Raw genomic sequence first — 13405 nt, forward strand, 5'->3', positions numbered from 1 at the left:
CAGTGGACCACCTCTTCACTGCCAAATGAGCCCACGCTGCTGTTCAGATCACTTATGAGGGGACAGGTGGGGCCCCCCAGACCAAAGGTGGACCTCCAGGAGAGAGCGTCCCGTGCCCCCCAGTCCCAGGTGGATTAAAAGGCTGCGATGCATTGGTTATACTTTTCAGGATGAGTATACATTGTCAGAGACTTCTGGCTTCTTTCCAGTCCATACCCGACCCCGCAAGAAGGGACTAGTTTTACCCAATCCTGGATGGTCCCGGAGCCAAGGAAGCTTATCCCGGATGAAACGGACCTGGCCTTCCTCGTCTTCCTTTAGCATCCTTGTGCTACATGGCAGAGACATAAGGACGCATGCCCACCGCAAACAGGCAGCATAAACAACACACCCTTTTATCTCCTTGCCACCCACAGTTAACACCAGCGGGGCGCTGTCCCGCCCCCCGCAAACATCCCCAGCTAATCACCATAGCCTAGCCTGGCGCTAAGCACAAGGCTCCTTTTGGCTCTGCTTTGTAACTTTAAACGGCCATTCTTTAATTTCCCACCATCTACACTCTGGCAGACTTTTAGCCGCCCCCCCGCCCCCAATCCCACCGCCACCCTGGACGCTCATTTCAACATTCCACCGGTGTGGTGTGAGTGGTCCTTTCTTCACGCTTCTCCAATGGAAGGAAAACAGTCCAAATGATGAACAGTAGGAGGCGATGGAGTCATCTCAGTGCAATGCCCCCCCCCCCACCCCTTTGACCCCTGTGACCTCGTCATAAGCGCGCAGGACAACAGGAGTCTTTGCTCTCAGCATGCCGCTAATGAATCACCGCGGCCTTGCCGAGCCACGTCCTCGTAGGGGCGACGCGGTTAGGCCGCACGTCGTGTGCTGTTTGGCCAACGCGTTTTCCTTGTTCCCGCTCCCCGTGGGGTCGCCTGTCCGGAGGAGAAGGATGGGAAAATACTTCTCACCTGGAACAACAGCCGCTAGAATTCCTGCAGCAGCATCAAGAACGTTTACGTCCCACTGGACACGGCGCTTTCATGGAGGCGTGCATACGCGTATGCCAACCAAATATGCCAAGGCATCTTTATAGTCCACCTCCATCTTGGCGTGGATAAAGTAGCAACAGTGCTATCATGCTGACAGTTAGCATGCTAAGTACCAAAGGTGCAGAGACCGTTCTATCATGACCCTACATAGGGGCCATGTACATGTACAAAATACTTTAAACGCTAGCAGTTAGCATGTATGTAAACATTTTATCAATTTTAATCGTGTCAAAATGCTAACATGCTAACAATTAGCACATATATTAACATTTTAGCTATTGTAATCATGTCAAAATGCTAACAGTTAGCACCTATAGTAACATTTTAGCTATTGTAATCATGTCAAAATGCTAACAGTTAGCACATATATTAACATTTTAGCTATTGTAATCATGTCAAAATGCTAACAGTTAGCACATATATTAACATTTTATCTATTGTAATCATGTCAAAATGCTAACAGTTAACACCTATATTAACATTTTAGCTATTGTAATCATGTCGAAATGCTAACAGTTAGCACATATGTTAACATTTTAGCTATTGTAATCATGTCAAAACATGGTAACAATTGGCACGTATGTTAACATTTTAGCTATTGTAATCATGTCAAAATGCTAACAGTTAGCACGTACGTTGACGTTTTTGCTATTTTAATCATATCAAAATGCTAACATGCTAACAATTAGCACATATGTTAACATTTTTGCTATTTTAATGATGTCAAAATGCTAACATGCTAACAGTAAAAATGTTAGCACCTAGCAAATAGCACCAATTGCGACAGTGGCAAGGTAGTTGTACGCAGAGGCATACGGTGTCCTCACACACCTTCAGCACCTGAATGGAATGTTCCATTAAAGCACCATCACAAGGTGGACCATGCCTTCAGCACCTGAATGGAATGTTCCATTAAAGCACCATCACAAGGTGGACCATGCTTCTAGCACCTGAATGGAATGTTCCAGACGCTGTCACCCACTGGAGATGATTTGCCATGACACGGCCTGGGTCTGGAGTCCCCTCCAGTTAAAGTTACATGATGGACGACGGGGCGATCGGGTCAACTTTCCCAAGAGTGGAGATGCGGCCGAGATGGAAGAAGAGTTATTCTGACGAGGAAAGCGACGTCAAGATGGCCACTACCGAGCATCTTCAAGTGAAGGTGCGCTACATCCTGAGAATAAACCTCGGACTCCAATGCGATTTTCCCGCCTGGAAAGGAGGAGGCATCAAGGTGGGGTCACGGGGGTGATGACGGGGTTACGGGGAGCTGATCTGTTGAGCCTTCATTGAGCGCTTGATGGATGCTCTGTAACCAATGGAGGTAAAGAGTACCCCCCACACACACAAGCGTCTCCTCAGATTAACGCCCCCTGATTTATAGACATTTACCTCGGCAGAGAAAACAGCTGGCCCGGGACAAATGCCACAAGTGGCCAAGCATAAATTTAAGACTGTCATTTGTTAAAAAGATGATTCTTGTCGCCGTGGAGCACACTGGGGATTGGATTACTGACACGGAAACAACTCAACTATGGCTGGAACATGTTAGGGACTACTAGGCGCTGGGGCTGGGAATCTACATGCTAGCATATTGCTAACTGACATGGACCTTACCTTGAGCCACCATTGTTCACAAGGACGACACAGGAAGCTAAATAGCTAGTCACACTCAGGAAAACAGTGGCCCCTAATGTTTTGGTATAAGATTAAGATTAAGATATGCCTTTATTCGTCCCTACATGAACGTTAACAGTTAGCATGTACATGTTAACATTTTAGCTATTGTAATCATGTCAAAATGCTATCATGGTAACAATTGGCACCTATGTTAACATTTTAGCTATTGTAATCATGTCAAAATGCTAACAGTCAGCACATATATTAACATATTAGCTATTGTAATCATGTCAAAATGCTAACAGTTAGCACATATATTAACATATTAGCTATTGTAATCATGTCAAAATGCTATCATGGTAACATTTGCCACGTATGTTAACATTTTAGCTATTGTAATCATGTCAAAATGCTAATAGTTAGCACATATATTAACATATTAGCTATTGTAATCATGTCCAAATGCTAACAGTTAGCACATATATTAACATATTACCTATTGTAATCATGTCAAAATGCTAACAGCTGGCACATATATTAACATATTAGCTATTGTAATCATGTCAAAATGCTATCATGGTAACATTTGCCACGTATGTTGACATTTTAGCTATTGTAATCATGTCAAAATGCTAACAGTTAGCACATATATTAACATATTAGCTATTGTAATCATGTCAAAATGCTAACAGCTGGCACATATATTAACATATTAGCTATTGTAATCAGGTCAAAATGCTATCATGGTAACATTTGTCACGTATGTTAACATTTTAGCTATTGTAATCTTGTCAACATGCTAACAGTTAGCACATATGTTAACATTTTAGCTATTGAACAAGGCTACGTTCACACTGCAGGGTATGTTGTAAGCCCAGCAAGGTGCGCTGTATTTGGGCACATGCTCCGAGCAGCCGCTGGGATGCTAAAGGTTTCAGGCAGCTGATGAGGTTCTTGTGTACGCCGTGTTTTGTTTTGGTCCAACTAGCATGTGAAGTGTCTTTCTCGTTGGCTTTCAAGAGGGGTCGAGGGAACTTCCTGTCGCAGTATAAGTCATCTCACCTCATTAAGACAATTTTAATAATCATCGCTAAACTGAGCTACTTTTAATATTATGGGATTTGTTGTCATAATTCCCTCATATTAGTCATAATAACCAAAGCGAATGCGGAGGAGACAGGTGAGGCGAGGGGGCGGGGCTACAGATGTAGCATAACTAGCATAAAAGGCTATTTGAGGGCATGCAGAAATAAAAGGGAGCACCAATATGGTGTTGGAATTCGACACCGGACATTAAATTCCAAATCTCTCGGCTGGCCGGGCCTCCATTAAAGTGAAATCAAGATGATGCATGAACATGAACTCCCATGACATCATCCCCGTTTTGGGCCAAAACCCCCACAATGTCTGGCGCTAGGAGCGTCCGCTGACCATGTGCAGATTTGAAGGGACAAAGGGCGGAGTCAGCGATGGCGTTTCAGCGTTTCGGACGCGGGGTTATGCTAAGCTAGCCAGCATATGGAAAGTGTTGGATCCTTGCCTCCGTGGTGTGTAACAAGGCTCCCGCTCAACAGATGTGACCCCCTCCCTCTCTGTGACACATCCATACAGATGTGCAGCCAGAGTGACAGCCCCCGCCTCCCCCACGGCTGCTTAAAATCTCCACCGATATCCTTCCACACCTTGTTGGCAGGACCGGAACCTTCCCGTGTCTCGTCAGGGTGGGCTGCTGTTGACTCATGGGGGCTAGATGAAAGGGGTCATGACCCGCGCTGCAAAAACACTTCCTGCTTCTGCTGAGGAAGTCCCGCCCGCCCATGACAGCAGCCGGGCCGCGTTGTCTTCAAACTGATGCTGCAAGCATCCGTTAGCGAAGGAACGCTATCACGCTAACCCGAGTAAGGCGGGTGACTTGTGGAGCACCCTGTGGTCCGATCCGGAATGTGTGGATACAAAATTGATTAATCGCTCACTGTGCTTCCCAGAATTCTCTCTTCCCTCACAAACCCAATCTCCCCGGCTCCCCTGACCTCCCGCCGCCCCCGACGCCCCCGCTGACGACTGTCACGCGCTGATTTAAGATTATCTTAAAATCAGGAGCTGTCCGTTCCTGACGGGTATGAGGATGGTGTATCTGTGTCTCTCCCCCCGGAGGGATTGTAAATCTGGACACTTTACTGAGGCGGGAGGGGGGGGCGGAGGAAGTGAACCCCCCCGCCCCCGCTCGGTCCAAGCTCGCCGTAATCCCACCACTTCCTCTGCGCCGCGCTGGCCGGGCTCACGCCGTTAATGCATTTTCTGTAACTAACAGCCGTTGTTTCCCGATTGTCACGCTCCCATCGCTTTCTTTTCGGAATGCGTCAGGAGTCGTCGGCTAAGGTGTTGGGCTTCGGAGATCCCCCCCCCCCTCAGCTCGTCTGAAAAAAAGATGGAGGCTGGCAGTGGAAGGTCTGGAATTGCGTTTATGACAGCGCTACAATTCCCTGTCGGGTGATGCGGCTCTGGCGGCCAGGTGGGACGCCTCAACCTGGGCCTCCTGATTCCGTCACGCTTAACCCCCCCAGTCTCCCTTGAAACACATGGGTGTCAACGAAGGGTGGCAGAGCTCAGGCCTCCTTTCAACAACATTTAATCCGCCATGACAGGGCGAAAGACGTTCGGGCAGCGGATGGCACACGGGCCAATCAATTCACACCCTCTGTGCTTGCAACATTGTCTACCTCGCCCCCCCTGCTGCCTCCCTGACAGGTCGGAGCGGAGGCGGCCCACGCGCTCCTTAGCGGGCCCGGCCCGGGAGGTCAAAGCAACAGGTTGTCGGGAGACTTGCCAAAAACGTTGCTCTTCTTATGGCTTTTTGCTGCTCTTTTAAACGCCGTTTGACGGCTCGTTAAATGGCGGCTGACGATCTGTGGCAGATGGCTAAAAACGATAAGGGTACAGAATACCGTAGGACCGGTCCCCACGGACTCGGACCCTATGGATTATGCTCCAAATGTTTTATAGCATCGGACAAACGCTCAGTGTTGCCCGTGCCGTGGCGTACGTGTTTACAGATACGGTGGATCCTGTCGTACTTGTTCCCAAATACCGACCCTACGGGGGAATCCAGTTCTGTTCAGGCTGGGACTGGTGGATGGGGGTTCTGTATTCATGGCATGTTCCTGTCTACTTTTATACTTTTACGCAGTACATGAGAAGTACTGTAAGTTACATTGCATCACTATAGAGGGGACCCCAAACCGCCCGCCCCCCCGCCACCCTCTGTGGGTCGGGGACCAGCGTGAGACCCCCCCCAATAAGATTTTCCCGTCTGGTCTCATCAACACATGACTGGTGGATCCCGTCATACTTGCTCCCAAATACCGACCCCACGGGGGAATCCAGTTCTGTCCAGGCTGGGACTGGTGGATGGGGGTTCTGTATTCATGGCATGTTCCTGTCTACTTTTATGCAGTACATGAGAAGTACTGTAAGTTACATTATATCACTATAACGTACAGTGGGGACTCTCCACCCCCCGCCGCCCTCTGTGGGTCGGGGACCAGCGTGGGCCCCCCCTCACTAAGATTTTCCCGTCTGGTCTTGTCAACACATGACTGGTGGATCCCGTCGTACTTGCTCCCAAATACCGACCCTATGGGGGTATCCAGTTCTGTCCAGGCTGGGACTGGTGGATGGGGGTTCTGTATGTATTCACGCAGTATTACGCAGTACATGAGAAGTACTGTAAGTTACATTACATCACTATAACGTCCAGTGGGGACCCCCTCTCCCGCCCCCCTCTGTGGGTCGGGGACCAGCGTGGGCCCCCCCCACTAAGACTTTCCCGTCACGTCGCTGTCATCAAGGATCCATGTTTAACTCATCAGCGTGTCATGTGATCATTGTCAACCTTGACATAAACAACCCCCCCCCATATTTCCCATGTTGTTTCCTGTATATTACTTCCTGTATATTATTTTCCATAAAATATCTCTTTTCAATTGCAGATGCTGGCATGCAAATTTGCTAATGTTTTGTGGAGCTGTGTGAGAAATGTCAAGCCTTACGGGGTTTAATAGGAGCGCCAGCATGTGTTGTTTTTGTTAAAAGTAATACCACAGAAACAAGGGGGGGGGGCATGCTCTGGTGTGTCGTAGTTGTTGAGTAGAGGAGCTAGCTTACGCCAGTAGCATTAGCTAACCAGACTTTCACTTTACAAACGCATCAGAGCAGTCAACTATTACCTCCACCAGGGTTTTTTGCTCCTGGCTGTCTCGCCACAAAAAGTGAATTTGATGAAACTTTACGGAAAGTTCGAAGGAATTTAGTTGTTTGTGCTTCCAGGCTAATGACCAGGTTGTGGAAGTGTACAATTGCAGTCATAACGTAATAAAAGCGTCACGGCGTAGCAGCAGGAGGTTCTCGTCAGCTTTAAAAGAAACAACAACAGACGTGTCAGCCATGACAGATAACCTCTGGACTTCAAAGGGCGTCTGGCGTGCCGCCTCGGGAACTCGAGTCGCTCGCCCGGCGAGGAGAGGCGAGTGCTGACCTTCCAGCGCAGGTTGGAGCGGCACGGCCTTGAGCCGGGAGGGTGGGGTGGTGTCAAAGGTCGCGGGGTGCGCGGTGCAGCGCGTGACCTCGCGATTGGGCCGGGGCGTAGCGGTCGAGCTCTTGCTTACCCGTGAATGACCCGCATCACGCTGCGCGCTGGTGGCGTACAAACATGGAGGAGAGCGCTCTCTCTCACCCAAAACCAACCCAGCAGCCGAGATGAATCAGTCAGCAGCTTCCGAGGAAAGGAACGTCTGCAACCCAGAGGAGCGTGGGATCTCACTTTTAACTTGTCATCAACATCCCGGGCACAAATGCTTTGTTTGGACCCTCCAGGTGGCCCCCGTGATGTCAGGGCGCAATTAGCAACACGCTAATAGCTCATAGCGTTCCTCCTTCCCTACTGACCCTTCCGAAGCGTTCCTCCTCCTTTACTGACCTGTCTATAGTGTTCCTCCTTTCTAACTGACCCGTCCATAGCGTTCCTCCTCGCATACTGACCCGTTCATAGCGTTCCTCCTTCCCGACTGACCCGTCCGTAGCGTTTCTCCTCCTTTACTGACCCGTCCGTAGCGTTCCTCCTCCCCTACTGACCCGTCCATGGCGTTCCTTCTCCCCTACTGACCCGTCCATAGCGTTCCTTCTCCCCTACTGACCCGTCTGAAGCGTTCCTCCTCGCTTACTGACCCATTCATAGCATTCCTCCTTCCCGACTGACCCATCCGTAGCGTTCCTCCTCCCCGACTGACCCGTCCGTTGCGTTTCTCCTCCTTTACTGACCCGTCCATAGCGTTCCTCCTCTCCAACTGACCCGTCCATAATGTTCCTCCTTTCCAACTGACCCATCCATGGCGTTCCTCCTCTCATACTGACCTGTCCGAAGCATTCCTCCTGTCCTACTGACCCGTCCATAGTGTTCCTACTCTTCAACTGACCCGTCCGTAGCGCTCCTCCTCCCCTACTGACCCGTCCGAAGTGTTCCTTCTCTCCTACTGACACATCGGTACTTGCTCCTCTCCTGGTCCCTGCTGGCCTGCACTCACAAAGAGCAGGAGAGATGTGCAAGTCATCAACAAGTCAACAAGTCAAAGTGTTTTTTACAGAGTCGTTGCATCACAAGCTGAACGATGCACTCGTTCAAACTGCGAGTTTCACTGACTCACGGGTGTTCAGTGAGGACTTGAGTCACTGACTCACGGGTGGTCAATGAGGACTTGAGGAGACCGTGGACAGACTCTTTCCAGAAGCTGTGATATTTATTATTGTTTAAAGTGTCGGCTGTTATGAATTGCAAAAAGAGCAGCGATTCACGTCAGCATTTGGCGTCGCAGATGTAGTGATGGCTGACTTGGTGTGGTTTTTGACTTTTGGATTATTTGGGGTCTAATTATGGAATGTTTCTGATGACGTGAGTTGCTTGTGGGTGTGTACCAAACGTAAACACAAATGCATCCTGGCCTGGCACCTCAGTGTTTGGGAGTGTAGGTGTTAAGAGAGGAAAGGCAGGCGCCAAGAGTGCTGCGGCTGTAAAGGAATACATCCTGCACTTCTTCCAGCAGACGCGTGCATGTGTCCCATGGTCAGCTGGGAGGTGATGATGATGCTTTGCTAATAAAGAGCAACAAGTCAGTGATGCCTGTCACCGTATTGACATTTACAGAGTTACGCCACATCTCAGGTGGAGTATTCTTTCCATGCATGCCGTCCATGTGAGGAGGCCGGGCCCTTAGAGCAAAGAGTAGTAAACAACAGTAGCAGCAGGGGAGGGGGGGCCTCCCTGCGGTGTTGATTATTGGAGGGCAGTAAACAGTCAACCCCTACTTGCAGGGCCAGGAGCTCGGCAAGCGGGAACTGCTGCTGCTGGTGACGGCCCGCGGAGAGGCTGAGAACATCTGGGCTTCAGCTCAGAGCTCCCTAATCATCAGGATGATGATGGAGACCTTCATCTGCACAAGATCAATAATGCACCCATGATCCATGTGTTTATTGGAAAGTAGACTAGGGTATGTTATTGACGTTGCAGGTTAGTAGTTAGGTTGTGTTCTTTGTCTCCCCCTGCTGGCCAAGTAGTAAACTAAAATGCAAGGAAAAGTATTTTGGAATGACCAATTCATCTACACGTCCCCGCAAATCCATCATCTCTCCAAAACTGTGAACTGGCAAACTTTGCTTGACGTCTTATAATGGCCAACCTTTCCTAGGAGCTTCGTACAAGTCTTAACTTCCTAATCCAATCAAAGCAGACCAGTCCCTTATCCCAAAATACAGGTTTTCTAACCTGCAGAAATAGTCAGAACAGTCTAGAAACCAGGAACACAGCACTTCCTGTATTTAACTCCGTGTACACTGACTGCGACTTCTCGCAGGATCCTACTCAACCGCTGTGGCAAAACAAATGTAAAGACGGTACTTCCCAGAGGTCCCACTGGACCACAACATGTTGACAAGTTCAACAATGTGATAAAAACAGGACAAAGTCATCTTTTCCTCCTTTTTATTCTGAAAATGTACATGCCGATTAACGGTAGGACTTCTGGTAGCGGGCACGGGCTCCGGGTCCACCGAACTTCTTGGACTCGCAGCGACGTGGGTCGGCCACCAGCAGGGTCCTGTCATACTGGATCAGGATGTCCTTGATTTCCTTCTTGGAGGCTTCGTCCACATCTGCAAAGAGGAGTCCGCCATGATGACTTTCACTCATGATAAATCACTCTGACAACAACATTGCACTTACACTTCTGATAGTACGCCACCAGCGCCTTGGAGATGGCCTGACGGATGGCTAGAAGAGGCAAAGAAAGAAGAATTTGTACATTTTGAGTAGCAGGTAGATGACTTCAAAAGGGAGCTTACCATAAACCTGTGCGACATGTCCGCCTCCCTTCACTCTGACTCTGATGTCAACTCCAGCAAAACGCTCCTTGCCCAGCAGAAGCACAGGCTCCAGCAGCTGCATGACATAAAAAACACAGACATGTTATGGGTGATATTACAGGCTGACCCGGAAATGCATGTGTCCAACTATTCCAGGTACGGCATTCATTGGTCCAATACGCTCACCTTGTACTGGAGGGTAGCAGGCTCCACCATCTCCAGGGGTCTGCCATTGACTTTAATCAGACCATTGCCTCTCTTGCAATGGGCGACTGCCGTGGCGGTTTTCTGTAGTGAAAGCACTACATCAGCATCTTGCAACTACTAATTGACTCCAGCTCATAAAATAAATAAAAATGTGTACTTTGTAATAATCACCGACTGTGATAAACTCTCCAATCACGTCCGCTGTACCGTGATAGCATGTTTGCGTTAGCTTACTTAAATACCGAGTAGCCGGCTTGTGTCTCATTGAGCAAATACCCTACATATTCGTCAGTTTCCGGACACAATGTCCACATATATTATGACAACAGCATCTTACAAGTACATACGTGTAAGCATAAGTCATAAATAACGTCAATAAAAATAGAAAACAGCTCCGTATAAGCTAGCTCGACATGCTAGCGTGCCCAGGCCACAGGGTTAGCAGCACCGCCGCATGTGCGGTAATTTTAGCAATTCTACTTACTTTACGCCCGAAGACTTGGACAGATTGCAGGGGACCTTTTGGCGGCATGTTTCTGAAACACACAGCGTAAAATATTCAGTTTGGTAACTTATATATAATGTTTTACTTATGCCATAACAACGCATGGAGATGAAGACCATACCGTATTCAGCTAGGTTGCCGTACGGAGAGACCGACGGGGTTTCACAGGCAGAACATCAGGAGACGCTGCGCGACCATTTTGACTGCTTTGCGGCATACTTTACGACGGCTGCGTTTGCCGTACCTCCATTTTAACTGTAGAAACAAATAGTAAAGGCAAGGGCTAACATAAATAACGTAAACCCATTAGAAAATCAGAACTAGTTTTACTAAGGCATATTTTACAATTTAGTACGTTTGGCATGTATGAAAATGTAGTTAATAAGATTATATTTGTAATTATTCAGAACTAGTCCATGTACATTTTTTAGAGAATAGTTCCAGGAGAACCAGTCATGCATATTTTGGCATAAACTTGTTTTGTAAACTCATGACCTTATTTTTTATCAGCCAAGGATACAGACAAACAAATATTTATATATTTTTTAAATGTTTCGACATTGTTGTGAGTAAAACATTTTTATCAAAAAAGGTGAACCTTGTTTACATGAATGTGTACGTCAATGTAGTACTATCGTTATGCCACACATCGCAGTTATTATGACCGTACCGACTGTGACGTCATTGGAGAACTGGATTGGTTTTGAGCCAGTGAAACAGTACCATCTAGTGGTGGTAGGAGTAAACGCAGTTGGACTTGCCCAAGCAGCTGGGGGTGAATTTGTCTCATCAACCCCACGCTGGCTTTGTTAGAAGGGAGCGCTGCTGAGAAATCATTTGCTGTGCTGAAAGAAAACAAAAGCATCTCTCACGCTGTGCTGCGTGCAACTCCGTAATGATGCACCCTAGCTGCGTTGCCACTGGCCGTCACCGAGGGGGGTGCGAGGAGGCCGTTTGTGGGGCATGAGGCTGTGGAGAAGTGTGCACAGCGAGGCACGTGTGTGCCTACCTACAGTATGGCTGACATTCAGTGCTGTTTACTGTGAGGCACCTGGCTTCTTTTACATGTCCCCCCCCCACCTCATCAATGCGTCTATAGATGTACAGAGACAAGCCGTGCCCCCGTGGAGACCCCAAGCCAAGACAATAAGCGTCCACATCAACCTCCACTGGCTGGAAAGGAAACCGCGTCACTGTCCCTTATTTCCTGGCGGGGCCGACCACAAAAGCACATATGCTAACTGTCAAGTTTACCTCAAGGTGTCCAGACTTCCTTGGAGGAGGGGGGGTGGAGAGGTAACGTTTTAGCATAAAAGAAGCTACCCAGTCAAACAAAATGGCGGCTAGTAAATAAAGAGCATGCCATATATGTGCATTTGCCTGCCGGGGCCTTATGGAAACACATCACCTGGAGGTGCGACCCCCCGACCCCGGGCTGTCACAGCACCCTGAGCACGAGACAACGCTCCCAGATTTACTGGGGAGGAGACGCTTCTCCCAGCCCACCATAGCGTCTCCTTTGACCATAATAGGCCGTGCGGCGCTTGAAAAAGTGTTGCCGGTAATTGAACCCCCCCCCCCAGGTTTAGTAGGCGCCCAAGGTTCCGTGCACTGTGAGGTACACAGAGGCCCGTTCACCGTGGCAACGGGGGGGGCGTCGGGTCCCCGAGTGCGGAGTAGGCCGAGCGAGAGGAGCAGCTGAGAAGCTCCTGAGTGTGCAAGAGCACGGCGCGTCTTACCTTTTATATCCCTGAATGCATCATTCTGGCTGACCTGAAACATTCCCGCTCCTCCACGGGCATTAAAACGGGACAGAATGAAAAATGAATCGGAGGAAATGATAATCATCAGTATGTTTCCATGTGTGTTAGCCAGGAGAGGGGTCACTCTGTGCATTGCTTTCAGCACGTTTGTCCCATAGAACAACGGCATGAGCGGAGTGAGCCCTGTTGTCTGTCTTGCAGTCTCTCTGTGCGGGTGGGTGGAGGCGGAGCCGCTAGCTTGCACCCAGCGTGCAGAGGAGTGTAACATGGCAGAAGAGATATCAGCTTCCGGCTGTGGGGAATCGGAAGGTCACGTCGGGAATAACATTGTTTATTGTGTAACGATAAAATGGCGGACTAAGTAAGGTCCACTGTGGCTAATATGACGTATCTAATGGAGGGCTGAAAGTGGCGCAAGGGTGTGCGTGTGAGCGGTAAACCAACCATGTGACCTCCCGCCGCCCGAAATCCATGCACCATCACTTCCACCCTTTTTTATCTCCTTCCCGCCACCAGTTGATTTTTCCATGGTTCCTTAAACGCACATTTTTCAGCCTTCTCCTGCTTGTGTGTTTGTGGGGGGGGGGGGTGACAGTATGGAGTGGGCCACTTTATTTCTCCTCCTTCCTGTTGTTATTGTCGCTGCTTCCTGTCAGGAGGCTCCTCCCCCCCTCCCCCAGACAACATCTGGGACGTCTGTGATGAATTTACTGTCGTGTGTTTGTGCCCACAACCTCGTTAAAATTTCACCCCACGAGGCACACGTGGCGCAACTTTGCCGCAAATGAAGCCCTTGTTTACAAACCACGGGCGGCCATGTTGTGTCTCACGGCGTCCCGTGCGTCCCAGCG

The 13405-nt window shown here is 49.0% G+C and overlaps 1 protein-coding gene across 1 annotated transcript; it reads right to left on the reverse strand.

The window, feature by feature from the left end:
* Positions 1 to 9685: 9685 nt before the first annotated feature.
* rps16 (ribosomal protein S16) lies at positions 9686 to 11030 on the reverse strand. Its single transcript, XM_058076871.2, has 6 exons — positions 10913 to 11030; positions 10771 to 10822; positions 10266 to 10367; positions 10059 to 10155; positions 9940 to 9987; positions 9686 to 9869 (listed from the first exon to the last, which is right to left on the reverse strand). The coding sequence occupies exons 2-6, from the start codon at positions 10816 to 10818 to the stop codon at positions 9724 to 9726; spliced, it is 441 nt and encodes a 146-aa protein (XP_057932854.1). The 5' UTR covers positions 10819 to 10822; positions 10913 to 11030; the 3' UTR covers positions 9686 to 9723.
* Between the last annotated feature and the right edge of the window lie 2375 nt (positions 11031 to 13405).

The sequence above is a fragment of the Doryrhamphus excisus genome, linkage group LG2 (assembly GCF_037039965.1).
Source record: "Doryrhamphus excisus strain RoL-2023G ecotype Guam linkage group LG2, RoL_Dexc_Guam_v1.1, whole genome shotgun sequence".
Lineage (NCBI taxonomy): Eukaryota > Metazoa > Chordata > Actinopteri > Syngnathiformes > Syngnathidae > Doryrhamphus > Doryrhamphus excisus.

What these genes read in the sequence shown, in the direction of transcription:
- rps16 (XM_058076871.2), bottom strand. Translation starts at nt 10,818, where the DNA reads ATGCCGCCAAAAGGTCCCCTGCAATCTGTCCAAGTCTTCGGGCGTAAA. An exon ending in CTGCTACCCTCCAGTACAAG is followed by an intron (nt 10,156 to 10,265) that starts GTGAGCGTATTG and finishes TATGTCATGCAG; the next exon opens with CTGCTGGAGCCTGTGCTTCT. An exon ending in GGTGGCGTACTATCAGAAGT is followed by an intron (nt 9,870 to 9,939) that starts GTAAGTGCAATG and finishes TCCTCTTTGCAG; the next exon opens with ATGTGGACGAAGCCTCCAAG.